The sequence below is a fragment of the Microtus pennsylvanicus genome, chromosome 5 (genome assembly GCF_037038515.1).
Source record: "Microtus pennsylvanicus isolate mMicPen1 chromosome 5, mMicPen1.hap1, whole genome shotgun sequence".
Lineage (NCBI taxonomy): Eukaryota > Metazoa > Chordata > Mammalia > Rodentia > Cricetidae > Microtus > Microtus pennsylvanicus.
In genome coordinates this window covers 59988804-60007270 of record NC_134583.1, presented here as the reverse complement: position 1 = coordinate 60007270, position 18467 = coordinate 59988804, and the positions used below count along the sequence as shown (strand labels likewise).

Genomic DNA, 18467 nt, shown 5'->3' with positions numbered 1-18467 from the left:
CAGCAGAAGCCAGAGCACTGTGTCCAGCTGCAAAGATGGTTACTACATTTCGGTGTCTCTGAGCTACGAGGGGACCTCATCCCAGGCAGTAAGAGACTAGGGGTCTACAAAATTCTCATGGAGAATCTCATGGATAGAAGGTCTTGTATGTTGTCTTTTAGGTTCATTGTATATGTATGGGTATTTTGGTACATGTACGTCTGTGTACCACCTGGGAGCCTAGTACCTGAAGAGGTCAGCACTAGATCCTCTGGAACCAGAGTTACAGATGTTTGTGCACTGCCATGGGGGTACTCAGAATAAAACCTGGGTCCTCTGCAAGAACAGGTGCTCTTATCCACTGAGCCATCTCTCGGCACTCACCCCCATCTCACCGCATAGCTCTGGATGGCCTTGAATTCACCGTGTAGATTAGGCTGGGCTTGAGTGTGAGACCTGGGGGGAAGTGCAGCTCTGCTAGTAAATAGCTGGTCATCTGGCGGGCACTAGGGCCCTGAGCTCAAGTCCCACTAGCAGAGACAGACAGAAACAAAGACAAAGGAAGACACTGGGAAGGAAAATTATCTAGGCTAAGAACTCTTCTGTGTTATTTCTGAAGTGTTTCTGGGAAGGAACCAGTGTGGAGACAGAGCGAGCTGGAGACAAGAGCCCCAGTGTAACTGACCTAGAGTCCTAGATGCCATTCATGAGCACATTCCCTTATACTAAAGAAAGCCATCATGAGCATAACCTTGAGATTAGGATTGGGTGGGCAAGAGGGCTCGGTGGCTGGAGCTACATAAGCATGAGGACCAGAGTTGGGCTCCCCAGAACCCACACAATTGCTGGAAAAGAGTGACAGCTGCCTGCACTTCCAGTCCTCAGAAGGCAAACACAGAGGATCCCAGAGCAAGCTGGCCGCCCAGACCGACTACATCAGCAAGCTTCAATGAACAAGGCGAACGGTGATCAGAGAGGACTTCCAACGGCAGCCTCAGCCTTTACATGTGGGCCCACACACTAACACACTCATACACACATCCATGCACACCAAACTCACATACACGTAAGAGAAAAACTATTGGAAGTCAACTATTCACACTTACTGGGCCTTGAGCCATTCCTCCACGAAGGGAATGGAGAAGAATTCTGTGAATGGCTCCCCTGCCCTCTTCGGATTCTGACTGGTCACACAGCCATGTTTGATTGACAAGAAAAAGGACAAGAATTAAGTCAGTTGTTGTTCTTCTATGGAAAATCAACACAAACAAATGCTCAGGGCCATTGAATGTTAATGACAGGAACGACTTACTTGTACAGCCACTCGGTCAGGAAATCGCAGGCAATGAATTTGGTTCTCTTCCTCTAAAGGGAGAAGAAAAAATTAAGTTATATTCTTACTTTACCCACATGTCTGTATAGCACAAAGAGAGCAGTAAATTGGTTAGAACGATTTTAATATGTATGGGTCCATTATGAGGTGTAAAGTGTGTCAGCAAAGAGTGTGCGGACAGTATAAAGCAACCTGAGAGTATTTCTCCAGTCAACCTTGAATAAAGCATTTTCTGACAGTAGGGACTAATAAAAGACTGTGAGTGCACCTAGTGGGTGCTTATTACATGTTCTATACCTCAGGAGGCTGACTTTGAAAAAAAGATAAATATATTTGTTTTATATGTAGTAGTATTTTGCCTACGTGTATGTATGTGCACCATGTTCCTGGTGCCATCGGAGGTCAGAAGATGTCAGATCCCTGGAACTGGTTATGGAACGGTTGTGAGACATGTTGGCACTGGGCACTGAACCCTGGTCTCTGCAAGAGCAACAAGTGCTCTTAACCTCTGAATCATCTTTTCAGCCCTAAAGCGGCTGATGTATAGGAAGCGGTGGAAAGGAGTTTCTTATCTAAACCACAGCTTGCTTTGCCGTGTGTGACTCACAGAGAGGACAAGCAGGATACATTTTGAGAGAGACAACCTTAATGATTTCTGTCACTGTGCAAGCATCATAGACTAGGACAGTGCCCAGAGCACTAGGTGGTGTGACTTCATCTTGTGTGGTTAGCTATTGGCCCATCGGTTGAAGCACAGGTCACATGGCTACTGACTGAAACACTGGGCACATGGCATACTGTGTTTGTTGGGTCCCTCCGTCTACTCAAGCCCACAGCTGGACTTCAGATCTGGGTGCTCTTTTCAAAGGTGGAGGGGAAAACATAAATGTGAAAAGTTTAAGCACCGAAAGGTAGAAGCCGAGCGCATGGGGCCACAGCTCCTGCTAGCTGAACTCAGAACCCACACTGCACCCATCTCTTAGCAGAAATCTTACTGCCTCCGCACAGCTATCAATTAGACCTGAAATGATTTCCTGGGTTTCTGAGGAGAAAGGGACAGCTATGGGTCACCGTTCTGCCTTAAGAGACAGAAACAGAAATGGCCAAGAGATGTCTATGATTACTCTCCTTTCCTGGGTTCTCCTGCCTGCTGTCCCTTCTACTTCCGATCTGGAATACAGCTGTGGGCCTGGAAATGAACAGTCCCTTTATGTCCTGAGACCAAAACCCACACGCTCAGCCTGGCGTGGTGACTCAGCCTTAGGAAGTGGGGCAGGAAGATAAGGGGTTGGACGCCACCCTCAGCTACTTAGTGAATCTGAGGCCAGCTCGGGCCATAGGTAACCTTGCCTCAAACAAACAAATCAAACACAATTCCACACACTACAGATGATGGAGCAGGAGTTAGGAGGAGCTGGGCCTTAAGCCACTGTGCCAGCTTGGGCCTGCACTACCCCCTCCTGACATATAAGGCAACAAAAATGTCACTGGGTTTATTGCCACTCTTCTTACCATTACATGCAGCCAAATATAGGTCTACCTAGGAAGTCACAGCGGGAAACATTCTAGGGTATTGAGTCAAGCTGTGCTGAGAAGGGAACAGCACCAGCCATCCTGTCTCCTGATTCTCCCTTCCTGTGGCTGAAACAGAAACATCAGCCTCTGCCGGAGAACTGTTAAGGGACCTACGAAATGGAGGGTCCCTTTCTGGTTTGCTCTGCAGCACTTTCCTCTGACTTGAGATGCTCCATCCTCTAGACATGACGCTTAGGACTCGGGGACCAGGGCTAGTGAGATGGTTCAGTGGGCCCGGGAGCTTGCGGCAAAGCCGAATGATCTGAGTTTGATACATGGAGCTCACAGGGTAGAAGGGGAGCACCGACCTCCACAGTCCATGCGTAGGACTCAGGAAGCCTCAGGAGCCCATGGGTTCACAGGGTCCCTCCCCCAGCAGACAAGCAGTAATGAGGGCTGAGAAGGAGACTCCTGGCACAGAGGTGCCTGCCAGCAGTGCAGGAAGCTCCAGGGATGAGGGGTGTGAGTTGCAACCCCCAGGTGGAATGACTTATGTGACTGGTCATTGTGCCTGATCTGGAGTAAATGGTCATTTGCCTATGTTACCCCCAGGAAAGGAGAACCCCTTTGACAGAGACTAAGAACCAAGTCAGTCTAGAGGTGCTGGCGGCCCTGTTGTTAGCCCTCCCAAGAATGCAAAGTATTCTGGAAATTTTCTCTGTCCCTCTAGATCTACCCTACCCTGCCCTGCCCTGTAATGCAGGGGACAAGCTCATGTCACCCAGCACCCCCTACCAACCATCGGGGCCAGCCAATGAGGGATCAGCAGGAAGAAAGGAGAGAAAGGGTTGGACTGCACCTTCACCAAGATTCCTCTGCTAGTATCCTAACCCCAGTACCTCAGAATATGACCTTATTTGGAAATAGGACTGATGCAGATGGAAAGATAGAATCAGTTAATCTGAAAGTGCCCTATCCAGAGAAGACAACCAGGGATCCATTAGCAGGACACTGCTGGTTAGACTGCAGTAGCAAATGCCTGATCGCGCTGTACGAGACCCTGGACCTGCCAGGTACAGGAGTCAGCGTGCCTTTCTTCCCCCACTCCTTTCTTTCCCTCTTCCTCTCCCTCCCTTTCCCCTCCCCTCCCCTCCCTGATATTGGTGGTGTGCCCAGGATGGAACTCTCAGAGCTCACAGTCTGACCCTGGCTGGGCACACTGAGATACACACCCTGTTAGAAGTGTCTTTTTTTTTTTTTGTCTCCAAGCCATCTGTGCTGAGTTGATTATTGTTTACAAAAGAGAAAGTTTCAACTGCTTTAACTACTATTTTCCAGTTCTCCAATCCTGTGCATCCTAGGCTAACCCAGAAAGCCCTTTCCACATAGGAAAGGCTGTCCTGTAGTTTCCTGGTGAACCTCAGCACCTCAGAAAGCAACCAGCCACAGATGGCACACATCTCCTTCCAGACCACAAGCTCTGGGGAGCAGAATCTGCACCTTCTCTCCTTCCATCCCTGGCTTCATCCACCACGCGGAGTAAATAAATGAAGAAATGCAGGAATAGGTCCAGGGTGTCAAAGCAAGAAAGAGTCATGTACAAGGACGTGGGCATTTTCAAACGAAGGTTTATTAGTATAATTCTAGATACATTTCATTCATTTCCCACAATTTCTATCTCTCTTTTTGAAACAGAGTATCCCTTAGGCTGGCTTCAAAATATCTGTGTAACAGAGGTTAAATGACCTTGAATTTCCAGTGCCTGAATTTTCTCTGCCTCCCAAGTGCTGGGATTACAGGCATAAACTGCCATGCCTTGTCTGTGTGGCGCTGGGGACCAAACCCAGGGCCTCTATTACTCTAAGTAAGCACTCCATTGACAGCGCCACACTCCAGCTCACCACAATATTTTCTTAGGAAAAATTCCATCTGATTTCTTTTTTCTTCTTCTCTTAGAAGCAGCAATTTGGCTTTATAATCCCACAGAAAGCTGACCGCATTGCTGTGAAACTGATGGACACCGAAAAACAAAGTGCTGCTTAGGGTTTTAAAGGAAGCTTTATCGTGGCTGTTAGCGAAGAAAGCGCTCGGTGCCTGGATCCTGGAGATTATGTGCTGTCTTTTACCTCGAAGCCAACAGCTTTAACAAAGACACTGAAACACTGCCAGCCAAGGGGATAGAAATCTTAGAGAGGGCTTGTTTGTTTGACATACAATATTTTTTTCTCATTTCTTTTTAGCTCTTTGGGAATTTAGTGAGAATATTTTGATTGCGGTCACCCCCCTCCCCTCTGTCCATCCCTCCCAGATCCAGAACCCCCTTCCTTCCCAGCTTTACACCACCATCACTACCACCACCCCAATCCAAAGTGCTTTTTGTTTTTTTGCTTTTTAAAGGTCGTGTAAGGAAGGGAAGGCTCCCTTCAAAAGCTACCTTAAAAGAAAAAAACACTTGTTACAACAATGCGAATATGTAACCAAGCACGAATTGCAGTCTAAGGGCTTACACAATGGGGCAACTGTAAGATGCTAGTCTCCGTCTTCCCACACACCAGGCTTGTCCGCATTTCACACCCGGGAGCGGTAAAGATTCTAAGCGGAGGATACAGCCCCGCTCGCCCTATTAAATAGACCTTGACATAGCCGCATGAAGCTCATGCACAGATTTATTCGCTTTTGATGCAAAGAAATAAACTGCGAGAGAAGATATTTTCCTTCGGTTCTGGGCAGGCGTGGACGTGCCCTGCATACCCAGACGTGCAGAACAGTGGGGTATTGTTCAGCTGTTGTTTGGTTTAGAAATTATCTGCTGGGGAGCCGAAAGGGAGAAGGGAAGGCAACTGAAAAGCTGTGGTGTGTGAAGAGATAAGAGAGGAAGTAAGAAAAGGGAACGCTCAAGACCGAAGATGCTGGGGCTGCCGGGCTCATGGGACGTGGGCAGCTGCAAGGAATCCTTGACCGCCAAAAGACATAAGTGTGCGTATTGTACGAGCGGGGCAAACGGACAACCACAAAGTTAAAACACATTATTTTTGTTGTTATGTGTTAGTTTTTGAGAGTGCACAGTGAGCTATCTTTCTAGGCCCCAAATCCGAACAAAACCCCACAAAATCTATGGCTGACAGTGGATGCCAGAAACCAGAAGTTGGGCGGAGGAGGCAGGAGACCACCCGTTCAATGTCACGCTCGGCTTCACATGGAGTTGGAGGCCAGCCAGGGACAGATACAGGAGACCTGTCTCAAACAAATGTAAAGTTGAAAAGAAACGTGAAGTTGAAAGGGAGAAGGACAAGAGTCATAGGACAAGGCATATGTTATCACTGATCTGTAATTTACTTTGAGATCAGTCCCAAGCAGCACACCGGACAGACAGAGGGGAGAACTGACAGGTTGGTGGGGAGATACATCGTGAAGCAAATAAAACAAAATTTAGTTGTAACAGTTACATGTTGGGTATGTGGATTTGAAAAAAAAAATAATGGCCAAAAGAAGATAGAAGAGGGCTGGAGAGATGGCTCAGAGGTTAAGAGCACTGCTTGCTCTTCCAAAGGTCCTGAGTTCAATTCCCAGCAACCACATGGTGCCTCACAACCATCTGTAATGAGATCTGGTTCCCTCTTTTGGCCCACAGGCAGGCAAACCACTGTATACTTAATAAATAAATAAATCTTAAAAAAAAAGAAGATAGAAGAGAATATTGTTTTTAAACAAACAAACAAAAAACACTCTGGGCAGTGGTGGTGGCGCACGCCTCTAATCCCAGCACTCGGGAGGGAGAGACAGGCAGATGACTGTGAGTTTGAGGCCAGCCTGGTCTACAGAGCAAGTGCTAAGACAGACTCCAAAACTACACAGAGAAACACTGTCTCAAAATACCAAAAGACAAAAAATAAACAAAAAACAAACCACGACTCTCAAAGAGGGAAAAGGCACACATTAACTCATATGAGATCAAGTCATCAAGTAGCCTATACAAACATTTATGCTGAGCCCACACACGGGTGATAGACTAAAGGGCTGAAGGCTGGGAAGAAAAGTGGCTAACATTTAAAAACAATGAAATCAGGATTAAATGGGCATACATAATTCTACCCCCACAGCTGGCTTTAGTGGTACACAGCTGTAATTCCAGCACTCAGGAGGCTAAGGCATGGGGACAGCCTGCTTGAGGGTAGCCTGGGCTCTATAGTAATGTCCTGTCTTTAAGAAAAGGTTCACCAACATAAAAATGGATAAAGAAAATATGATGCAGATAAACAATGTGGAATTGAGTTCTGCTGTAGGGAAGAACGAAGTATGTCATTTGCAGGAAAATGTTTGCAATGGGAGATAATCATATGGGGCAAGTTTAGCCAACCTTTAAGACAAATGACACGTTTTCTTATGTGTGGTTCCTAGGTTTTATATAGATACTTAATAAATGTATCTATATAAAATGTAACAGATGGCATGAAAGTAAAAAAGAAATAGCATCGGGGAACAATGGGACGACTGGGAGGGAGGAGTATGCGTGGGGAGGGTAGCAGGGATATGGGGAATATGTCCAAGAAAGACAAACATGTGGAATTCCGGTTAAACACACACACATGACTTTAAAGCAGAAGGAAGACTATCTGAGAAGAGGAAGGGGACAGCAGGAGACTGGGGAGGTGAGGGGAGACAAGGGAAGTGCAATATGGTCTAAGTAGTATACGAACATGCCATAATGAAATGTCATTTTATCAATGAATAAACACCAATAAAAAGAACATTTTTCTCTACAGACATCATTGAGGTTCACCAATCAAGCTGTGCTAGAAGATCTCCCCATGGGCTCCTCACATCTTAAGAAAACATTATTTTCTATGTAAGTCATTTTGAATGGGGTTTTCTGTCACTTTCTGGAAAATCCCCCAAAGCCAGTAACTCCAGAAAATACAGAATCTTAGTTTTGCATAAACAATACCCAGTTGTTATAAATAACACCCAGTTAAAACAAAGTCATGTGAGTCTGTGCTGGTCCTTATCGCTAGGATATAAACAGGCGACTTTTATTAGCCATCAACTACAGTGAAGCGCCGACCTAATGGCGTGTGCCCAAAATATTTTCAGGGATGTGCTGATGGGAAGAATTCCCAGGTGAAGTTTACAAAGCGGCCATTAAGCCAGCTCTGTTTAATGTGGATGCTCAATTATGTTCTAATTAAGTTCTGATCTCTCCTGCTCCAATTAAGATAATCCAAAGGCACAGCTAGATGTCAAGGGACCGCTTCAGAACACTGGGCCAACTGTCACGTCTCGTATTTTCAGGTTCTTACATGGCCCCCTCTTGAGCTCTTCCCTAGGAATACAAGCCAATCCTCAGCAGGATGGACGTGAGATGGCAGCCTTTCAGCTCCTCTTTGGAACACTGATGGGCCCTTGTAACCATCATCTACCAGCTGATCTCCTGCCTTCAAACCATTTCCTTTTCCAACTCATCCAGACTCTGCCCAGGGAAGGCAACACTAACAACATGAGATCAGGAGGGCCAAGGTGAACACAGACTGTGTAAGGGGGAGGCAAGACTCTTATTTCCACAGAAAGTCCTTCATCAGGACCAAAACTCTGCAAGCCTGGCTGTACAGTCTCATTTCCAGGACTTTCCAGAGTCTGGAGCATGCCCTTCAAGGTCTGCTGACAAGAAGACACGGGTAAAAAACAGCTTTGGCAGAAGCTCCCATGATACACTTGTGCAGATCCATTTCCATTCACCTGCCCCAAACGGAGTTCACTCTTTTTTCAACCAGGACCCAGCTCCCTACAATGCTTTGGTTTCTCATGTGCTAGCATTTGCCTCCTTTCAAGTAAGGCCCCTAATGACAGGATCAACAGTTCTTACTGCTTGTCACGTACCCTTCTTTAATCCCAGTGGCCCTGGGGAGACAGGTACTACTAAAGCATCACCCTCCCATCGACCAGACTGGAAAACCAAGACTCCTGGAGTTGATGGAATCTTCCCAGGGCCCCAGGGCTTGCATGAGTAGGAGAGGAGACACAAGGCTGCTTGTCTGACTCCAGAACCTTTTCTTGCATCCGGGCACCAGCACAGCCTCAGATAGCCTCCTCCTCAGACACTGGACTCATTTCTAGCCCTGCATTTCAGGACTGTGCTGCCTAGTTTTATATAGATTCGACACAAGCTAGAGTTATCTGATAATGGGGGAAAATGCCTTCATAAGATTGGCCTGTAGGTAAGTATGTGGGGTATGGTGTCAATTAATGACAGCTATGGAAGGGCCCAGGCTATTATGAGCAGTGTCATCCCTGGGCAGCGGTTCTGGGTTCTGTAAGAAAGCAGGCTGAGCAAGCCATGAGGAACAAGCCAGTAAACAGCTCCCCTCTATGGCCTTTGCTTCAGTTCCTGCCTCCGAGTTCCTGCCCTGATTTCCCTGGATGATGGATAGGCTGCAAGTTTGTCCTTCCTCTCCAAGTTGCTTTTGGTCATGGTGTTTTAACACAAAATAGGAACGCTAAGACTAGGACCAAGTAACTTTTTTTTCAAGTTAGCTTTGTTATTTTATCATTACATTTCCCAGTAAATGCCAAACTGAGCTGACACTAAAGTTAAACATATTTTCTTACTAAATTCTCACACATATATTCTTATATAAAGCAATTGGGATCATTTGTATTTTAAAGAGGAAGAAACTAAGGCTTAGGGAGATTAAGGTCACAATGCTTTCAGGTCAACCTCTCACACAGCGGCTGTGGCTGTAGCAACTTGAAAGGTCCCAGCTAGGCAGACAGCGAGCACATTTGTAAACCCAGCACTCCAGAGCACAGAGGCAGGAGGAGTAAGTCTAAGGCAGCCTGGGCTGCAAACTCTGTCTAAATAAAATTCAGTGGAGCCCATTGTCATTCTCTTTTTCCAGTGGCTTCCACTGTACAGACAAGTTTCCAGGAGCAGACTGAGCCTGAGAGGAGCAGAGGTCCCAAGGCTGACTCTGCTGTGTTGATAAATGGCCCTGCTGACAAACAACTGATGGAGGAAGGTCATTGGTTAAATAAAAAGAAACTGCTTGGTCCTCATTGGTTAGAAGATAGGTGGGAGGAGTAAACAGAACAGAACGCTGGGAGGAAGAGGAAGTGAGCTCAGACTTCACAGCTCTCCTCTCTGGAGCAGACGCCTCAGAGAGACACCATGCCCCAGCTCCGACCCAGGATGGACTTAGGCTAGAATCTTCCCGGTAAGACCTGTGCTCACAGAATATTAGAGATGGGTTGATCGGGATATCAGAATTAGCCAGTAAGGGCTAGAGCTAAAGGGCCAAGCAGTGATTAAAAGAATACAGTGTCCGTGTAATTATTTCGGGGCATAAGCTAGCCAAGCAGGCGGCTGGGGTGTTGGGGACGCAGCCCCACTGCCGCTCCTATTACTACAAACGACCCTCTAAATAATTGTGTTTGCATCATAGCTGGTGCTGCTCTCAGCTCTAGCCACAGAGACTTCCTTCTGCAGTGGGCGACAGCTGAGAGTGTGCTGACTCTAAGTCACTGAGCTCTCTGCTGTGGCTGAGTTGTCTGCATCAAACTCCTGCACCCCAGGCTCAGGGAACATTGAAGAAAAGGGGATAGAAAGAATGCAAGAGCCACGGATGGGAGGAAAGCTGCAAAATGCTGATTTCTGGACATGACGTGGCTATTGTACTAAGAGCAGCAGTGACCTGCACAAGATGAGGCCAGTGTAAATCCCAGGATGGATGGAGAAAGGCTCCGAGGTCCCACTCCTAGAAAAGGAGCGACTGGCAGTCAAGAGCTGCTGGGAGAGGGAGGGTCTCTCCTTTGGGGATATGGCCACTGGTAGTCAATGGCCACATGTGCGTGCATTAAGTATACTCAAGAGGTTATTAATAACACCAACACATAAAAGGATATAAGATACCGTGAGGTGGAGTAAGGCCCTGGGGGGCATTGAAAGGAGATAGTGTTAGGTGGTATGATCAAAATATATTGTAAAAATATATAAAACATTCAAAGTACAAATAGAAAATATTTTAAAGAAGGCTGGGGTACGTTCAGGTTCTTTGGTTTTGTTTGTTCGGTTTGAGCACACGCTGTAATCCTAGCAGCCCCTCATCCCTGAAAGGGGTCTTCACAGTGCATTTCCAGCCACTGAGCTCATCGTTATTCCCAACAGTTCAGCCTTGAGTCAGTGTTCTCAACCTTCCTAATGCTGTGACCCTCTAATACAGTTCTTCATGTTGTGGGGACCCAACGATAAAAGTATTTCACTGCTACTTCTAACTGTAATTTTGCTTCTGTTACTAACTGTAATAAAAATATCTGATATGTGACCCCTGTGAAAGGGTCATTTGACCTCTGAAGGGGTCGCGACCCACAGGTTGAGAACCCCTACTTTAAGTTTCACTGACATGTATCATTTTTTAAAAGGGGGTTATTGATTGAGAATCCCTTTATCCAAAATGCCTGGAACCAGAACTGCTCTGAGTTTCAGAATTTGGGGTTCTGTGAATATGTTGGAATCAAGCCAAGCCTAAACATGAAAAACAAAATTAATTTATGTTCCCTACACACCTTATGCATAAAACCTGAAATAATTATACTTGATATTTTAAAATACTTTAAATGTCAGTTTCATGGTGTATGTCTCAGTCAGGGTTCTACTGCTGTGATCAACACCATGACCGAAAGCGGCTTGGGGAGGAAAGGGCTGATTTGGCTCATACTTTCATATCGTAGTTCATCACTGAAGAAAGTCAGGACAGGAACTCAAACATGAACCTGGCGGCAGGAGCTGAGCAAGGGCCATAGAGAAGTACCGCTTAGCTTGTTCCTCATAGCTTGCTCAGTCTGTTTTCTTTCTTTTTTTTTAAAGATTTTATTTATTATGTATACAGTATTCTCAGTATTCTGTCTGCATGTATGCCTGCAGGCCAGAAGAGGGCACCAGTTCCCATTACAGATGGTTGTGAGCCACCATGTGGTTGCTGGGAATTGAACTCAGGACCTTTGGAAGAGCAGGCAGTGCTCTTAACAACTGAGCCATCTTTCCAGCCCTCAGTCTGTTTTCTTATGGAGCCCAGTATTACCAGCCCAGGGATGACACCACCCACAATGGACTGGGCCCTTCTCCATCAACTACTAATTAAGAAAATTTCTCAGCTAAGATTCTAAGCAATAATGGAGAGGGTACCTTAACTGCCTTTCCCTTGCAATCAGATTGATGACCACTTAATTGTCATCATAAAACCTTCATCCAGTAACTGATGGAAGCAGATGCAGAGATCCACAGCTAAGCACTGGGCTGAGCTTCTGGAGTCCAGTCATAGAGAGGGAAGAGTGATATTATGAGCAAAGGGGCCAAGAGCATGATGGGAAACCCACAGGAATAGCTTACTCGAGCTAGTGGAACTGACAGCCGGGGAACCTGTATAAGACAGACTAGGCCATCTGAATGTGGGTGACAGTTGTGTGGCTTGGGCAGTTTGTGGGACCACTAGCTGTGGAACCAGTATTTTATCCCTAGTGCATGAACTGGCTCTTTGGAGTCTATTTCCTATGGAGGGATTCCTTGCTCAGTCTACATACAGGAGGGAGGGCCTTTGTTCTGACTCAAGTGATGTGACAGACTTTTTTGACTCCCATGGAGGCCTCACCCTCTCAGAGGAGTGGATGGGGGATGGGATAGGAAGAAGATGGGGGAGCGGGAGGACAGGAGGGAGAGGGAACTGGGATTGGTATGTAAAATAAGATTGTTTTAAAAAAATTTTAAAGAGAAAAAGAAAGAAAATTGCCTACATGCTTGCCCGCAGCCTGATCTTATGGAACATTTTCTCAGTTGAGGGTCCCTCCTCTTAGATGTCTTTAGCTTGTGTCAAGTTGACATAAAACCATCCTGCACAGTATACAACTTTCCCCTGTGGCATCGTGTTACTGTTCAAAGTTTCAGATATTGGGGCTGGGGATAGAGCTTGGCTGATATAGTGCTTGCTTGGCATGCAGGAGGCCTTAGGCTCGATGTCCAGCGTTGTTCGAGCTAGGAGCCGTGGCTCATGCCCATCATCTCAGCACCTGGGAGGTGGAGGCAGGAGGAGCAGAAGTCTAAGGCCAACCTGTGCTCGAGACTGAGAAGAAAGGAGTTACACACTCTGGGGGTTCACATTAGAGACGCTCTGCCTGGGGACGAGGGCAGCAAGAGTCCTTCCTTGTCTGTCTATGCTATCTAGAAAGCAGGGTGGAGTGGCATGTGCCTGCTTCAAGGAATCTTTCTTAATTATATCTTAAGCAGGATGCCATCCACCATTCACTCAGACAAACCTACAGACAAGAAGAACCAGGAGGGAATAAAACTCCTCTTAGAGACTTTGTTTTCCAAACAGTTAATGGATGCTAGGTGTTTTTTTTTTAAGTTACTTTTTATGGTTTAATGTGGATGGATGACTTTCTGCACGTATGTCTGTGTGTCACATGTGTACCTGGTACCTGTGAAGCATGTTGCATCCCCTGGATCTAGAGTTACAGATGGTCTCTGAATGAAAGGAGGACATGACTGCTCTGAGGTATGGTTGAGGAGAGGACTGTAAGAGTCCAGACTCAACCAGGTCAAGAGAGGACAGGGGCGGGGAGGGAGAGAGTGAGAGAGAGAAATAGAGAAAGAGAGAGAGGGAGAGAGAAAGGAGAAGAGAGAAGAAAGAGCAAGTGGACCGAAAGGAGGAGGCAAGAAAGAACATGGCCAAAGGTTATATAGGAATGAGCAGCTGGAGGAGGGAACGCAAAGCCCCTGGGCTAGAGAGGTTTATGGTAGGAGCTATGGTGAGAAGAGGTGCCATCGGTACTGAGTGGGCCTGGAGGTCTGCATGCATTTCGGTATGCTAAAAGGCACCACAGCTGGCCATCTGTCCCAGGTTTCTGGCAAGTAGGATTTGACAGTTGCGAACCATCATGTGGGTGCTGGGAACAGAACCTATGTCCTCTGGAAGAGCAGCCAAAGCTGAGCCATGTTTCCAGCTCCTGAGTAGGTTCTTTTCAAACATTTTATTTTTCTCTGTGTGTGTGTGTCTGTGTCTGTGTGAAATGAACAAATGAACACACAGCCAAGACTGGAAGAACATCCCAGGCAAGTCCAGTCCTGATTGCTGCTGATTCATAGAAAAAATGATGAGCTAAATAAACAGTCATAATTTTAAGTCACTAATGGAAGCTATTTTTGTGGTCAAAAGTTAACTGATGCTGTTTGTGTTTAACAACTGAAACACAACTTGTGGTACAGTGATGATATCCCCCATCTGGCAGTCGGTCAAGACTGCTACCTCAGCCATCTGGCAGAAAGCCATGCCCCTGCAGACAAAGCTCCAAGCCAGAGGAGGAGAGTCATACCACGAAGCCACTGCCCTTCATTTGTAAAAGAACCCTGGGGTCACCCTTGGGACAGGGCCATTGGATTTTGTCTTTAAAGCCTTGTTCTCAAAGTTGGACTTTGATTTTAGAAACAAAGACAACTTCCAGCCAAGTCTGGGGAACGAAGTGGTCAATGCTCCTTTGTTAAGACGGGCACAAGAAAAGGAACACGACTATAAAGTTATAATAAGGTTTTGCTTGCATGGTTCACAAGCTGGGTCTGACAGCAGTTCGAAGAGTCGTCATGGGAACTGTTTTTTTCTTTGAAAAATTAAAACCATTAAAAAATTTTAAATTTGGTATATAGAAAGTATACATATTTATAGGTTATCTCGTGGTGCTTTTGGTATCTATCTGTTCATATGCAGTGCACAATGTTCAAATTAAGTTAAACATATCTCTCTGTTCACATGGCTCACTTCTTTGCATTGCATAATGGGACATATTTCTTGCACCAATGGCCTTGTTACCTTGATGAATGTTGGCTCTGGAGCCAGAATGCCAGGTTTAGACCCTGGCTCTTCCTCTTAGAAGTCTCGTGAATTAACTGTGCATCTCTCTGGACCTCAGTTTCTTCAGTTGCAAAGTAGGGAAGATAAAGCCATCCATTCTTGGAGGTACACTGAAGATGGCACAAGGCTGGGCTGGGGCTCACAGATAGTGTTTGCCTCTTGTGCAGGAGGCCCTGATCTTAATTCCCAGCGCCATGTAAAACTGAGCGCTGTGGTACATAGTGGTAATCCCAGAACTAAGGAGGTGGAGACAGGAGGATCGGAAGCTCAAGGTCATCCATTGCTAGGCTAGCCTGGGGTTCATGAGTTCCAGTCTCAAAACACCACTATCACCAAAACAAGATGGCAATATAAAGCAGTGTCATGGTTAGGATGATATGGTCCCCAGATTTCCAGCATTAGAATGCTCGATTCCCCCATTTGAGGAGGCTTGGAGGGTGTGGCCATACTTGAGGATGTGTCACTGAGGGCTTGAGTTGAATCTTTCCATTTCCTGCTTGTGGTTTGAGAAGTGAGCTCTCTGATCCAGCTCCAGGCGTCATGTCTTCTACCCGCTGTCCCCACCATTATGGATGCTAATCCTCTGAAACTAGAAGCTCAAAATAAATACTTTCTTCTATAAGTTACCGTGGCCACGGTGTTTTATTGAAGCAGCAGAAGAACTAACATAATTAGACCCTAGCACACACAATGACTTTAATATCAAAAACAGCCACTTGTAGGTAAGCCGGCCTCCTGACATTGATTCAGATGGCAGCTGACAGGTCGTTACAAAAGAGTCCCTACTTTGTGTTACATTTTATTGAGGTGCTAAGTCCCCAAATAAGAATTTGGGGTTGGTTGTTGGGACCCATTTGATTGTCAGGACTGGTTTTGGCTTGTAGGGAGTTCCTCATCTCTGTAGATGAGGAAGGACCATTTCCAGGATCATTTCACCATCATCTGCTTAGGACGTCACCGGAGTGAGCTGCTGAGGTACAGCAGCAACAGCAGCACTGCTGGGCACTCTGGCTCAGCCAGGGACTGGCTCTGACCTTGTAAATGCAAATGTGATACTCCTTCTTTATCCACACTGCTAAGAACGCCAGCTACACCACCAGGCCATTCTCCAGAACCAATGGAATCTCATGCACAAACACATGCTTGCGATCTACTGAGAGAGAGCTTGAGTGTTCTTGCGTGAAAGGTAATTACATGCTACGCTCTGAGCGTCCCTGTTCCCACCAAATTCATCTGCTAAGGCGAAGGCATCAAGAGGCGAGGATAGGGAAAGTGATTAGGTCATATGAGTACAGCCTGTGAGGGGAACTGAAACAGGCGTCTACAAGTTGCTTTTCCTAAAAGGCATGGTCTCCTCACTTGGCCCACAAGGTAACCGGAGACAGGATGGAAGCCTGACATCTCTGCCTTTATTCTGTCTGTCTCCTTTACTTTGGCTGAAGACACAGAGACAAATTACTGTCCCTAATCTTTACTCTGGTCACTGAGGATTCCTTTCCTCATGTAGCAATTATCCACGATGGTGAGGCCACACTGAGACACAGAAGCGATGGAGGCCTGAGGATAAGACGAATCCCTGTGCAGAACTGAAAGGGGGCTAAGATCAACCGGAGCCCACTTTAACCAGGCCTACTTAATCGCACACACCCCTTGTCCTCTCATGTCAGTATCCCAAAGACAGACTTGGATCCCTGTGCCTCTTTTAGCTGCTTCTCTTCCCAATGTGGCCACACTGAAGAAATCTCCTGTCTCTGCTCTTTACAATCATGTCTCTTTAGCTGGCACAGGCTACTGAGCCGAGCTTTGTGGGAAGGGGGCCATGAAAGCCCTGACTCTTGGTCCAAGAGACTCTAGGTATGAAAAGAGACAGACTGGAGGCACCGTCAGATGGGCTTGCAGAGTGGAGGTAAGATTATAGGAGTTTAAGGCCATCCTCAGCAACATACTGATTAGAGGCCAACCTGAGCAGCAAGAAGAGTTCATGTCTTGAAAAAAATAAAAGGTGTGTGTCAGGGGAGAAGAGTTGTATTATCAGTGAACCAGGAAGTAGGCCTTCCTTGAAGCAGGATCGAGAAAGAGAGGGAAAGGCTGGATATAAGGTCACATCCCTTTAATCCTAGCACTTGGGAGGCAGAGGCAGGCAGATCTCTGAGCTCAGAGCTATCGCAGTCTACATCATGAGTTCCAGAACATCCAGGGCTTCAATAGTAGGTAGCACTGTCTCACAAAGAAGGAGGAAGAAAAGGCAGTGGCAGTGGCGACATGGGAAGGAAAAGAACTCCCGAGGGCCTGCTGACTGAGAACAAGATACTTTTGCAAATAATGTTACAAAGCTGTGGCTGCACAGAAATAATAACTGATAACCAACTTGAAGAAGGAAAGATTTATAGTCTCACGCACTTAAGGGCTTCAGTCCGTGCACTGTGGCAAAGTACAGCAAACACTGCCACAAAGGGGCTGTTTGCCTCCTGACAGCTGGGAGCGAAAAGAGAGCGAGGAAGGTCACACCCAATGACCTAACTTCCTTCAGCCCTCCCCTCTCCTGCCACTAAAGGTTCCACCACTTCTCAGTAGTGCCATAGGGTGGGACTTAAACGCCAAACCTTGACAAGCTCCATCATTTGCCCCCATATAAATAAATAAACAAATAAATAAATAAATAACCAGTAGATCAAAGCACATGCAGGTCCCTTCCAGAATTACCACTTACAGGGCCTGGGAGAAGAGTCAGTCAATTCCTAAACCATTTGGTACACAAGTTGGGATCCCTAAAACCCCTGCAAGGCTGGGGACAGAAGGAACTGTGTCTGCAGAGTTCTAGTGCCCCCGCCCCCACTATCTCTGCCCCCACTATGAGATGAGAGATAGTAACAGGAGACTTCCCAGAAGCTGCCAGCCAAATATCTGGGCTCATACAATGACAGACAAGAGACCTTATCTCAAAAAGGTGGAAAGTGAAGACTGAGACCTAAGGTTGTCTGCAGACTTCAACATATGTGCTATGGCACGCATGTGCCTGCACTCACAAACACACAGGTTCCTCATACACATAAACACCTGCAGAGATTTTGAAAAAGAAGAAATTATCTCTTACGTGCAATAGCTACCGGAGATTACCAGAAGACTAGCAACGTTCATAACATGCTCTGTCACTTAACTGCAATCTTCAGAACAGGCCCTGACTTTGAAAGAACAATATTCACCCACTTATCCGTTCATCCATCCACCCAGCCACCCAACCACCATAAACATTTTGCTGCTTTCGAGCCACACTGTGAAGCAAAACAGAAAATAAGTAAACCAAGCATAAATAACCATAAGCCAGCATCTTAAGAGCAAACTAGAAGTCAGCAATTATTCTTTAGCCATATCAAGATGAAATGTCAAGGGTTCCACTAAGCCATGAATGACTCCACTGTTTAAGAGCCATTTGGATGCGAGTTTGGTGGCTGGTGACAGATAGAGAAGCCCCGGTTGTGTGAGCTTTGTCTGGTGGCTGCGCATTGCTCAGCTGAAGCATCTATGCCCGGTGACAGCACGAGAGGAACAGCTGCGTGGGAAAAGGGCAAACCAGAATAGCAGACACTCCACTTGGAGGTGACAAATGTGGATGCAGAAATAAGCGCATTTTTAAACCTTCAAGAATAGTCCAACCAAAGGGCATGCAACCAGGGCTCGGAGAAATGGAGAGAATCATATTTAATTAAGAAATCCTAAGTCAGGAAAGTAAAAAGGTGAATATCTAACCT

General features: G+C 46.3%; 1 protein-coding gene across 1 annotated transcript in view; it reads right to left on the bottom strand.

The window, feature by feature from the left end:
- Positions 1-18467, bottom strand: part of Iqck (IQ motif containing K) — a 132548-nt gene that overhangs the window by 76895 nt on the left and 37186 nt on the right. Inside the window, exons 5-6 of the mRNA XM_075972025.1 lie at positions 1292-1344; positions 1086-1163 (exon numbers count right to left, since the gene is read on the bottom strand). Of these exons, the coding sequence (XP_075828140.1) occupies positions 1086-1163; positions 1292-1344 (131 nt within the window). The remainder of the gene's footprint in view (positions 1-1085; positions 1164-1291; positions 1345-18467) is intronic.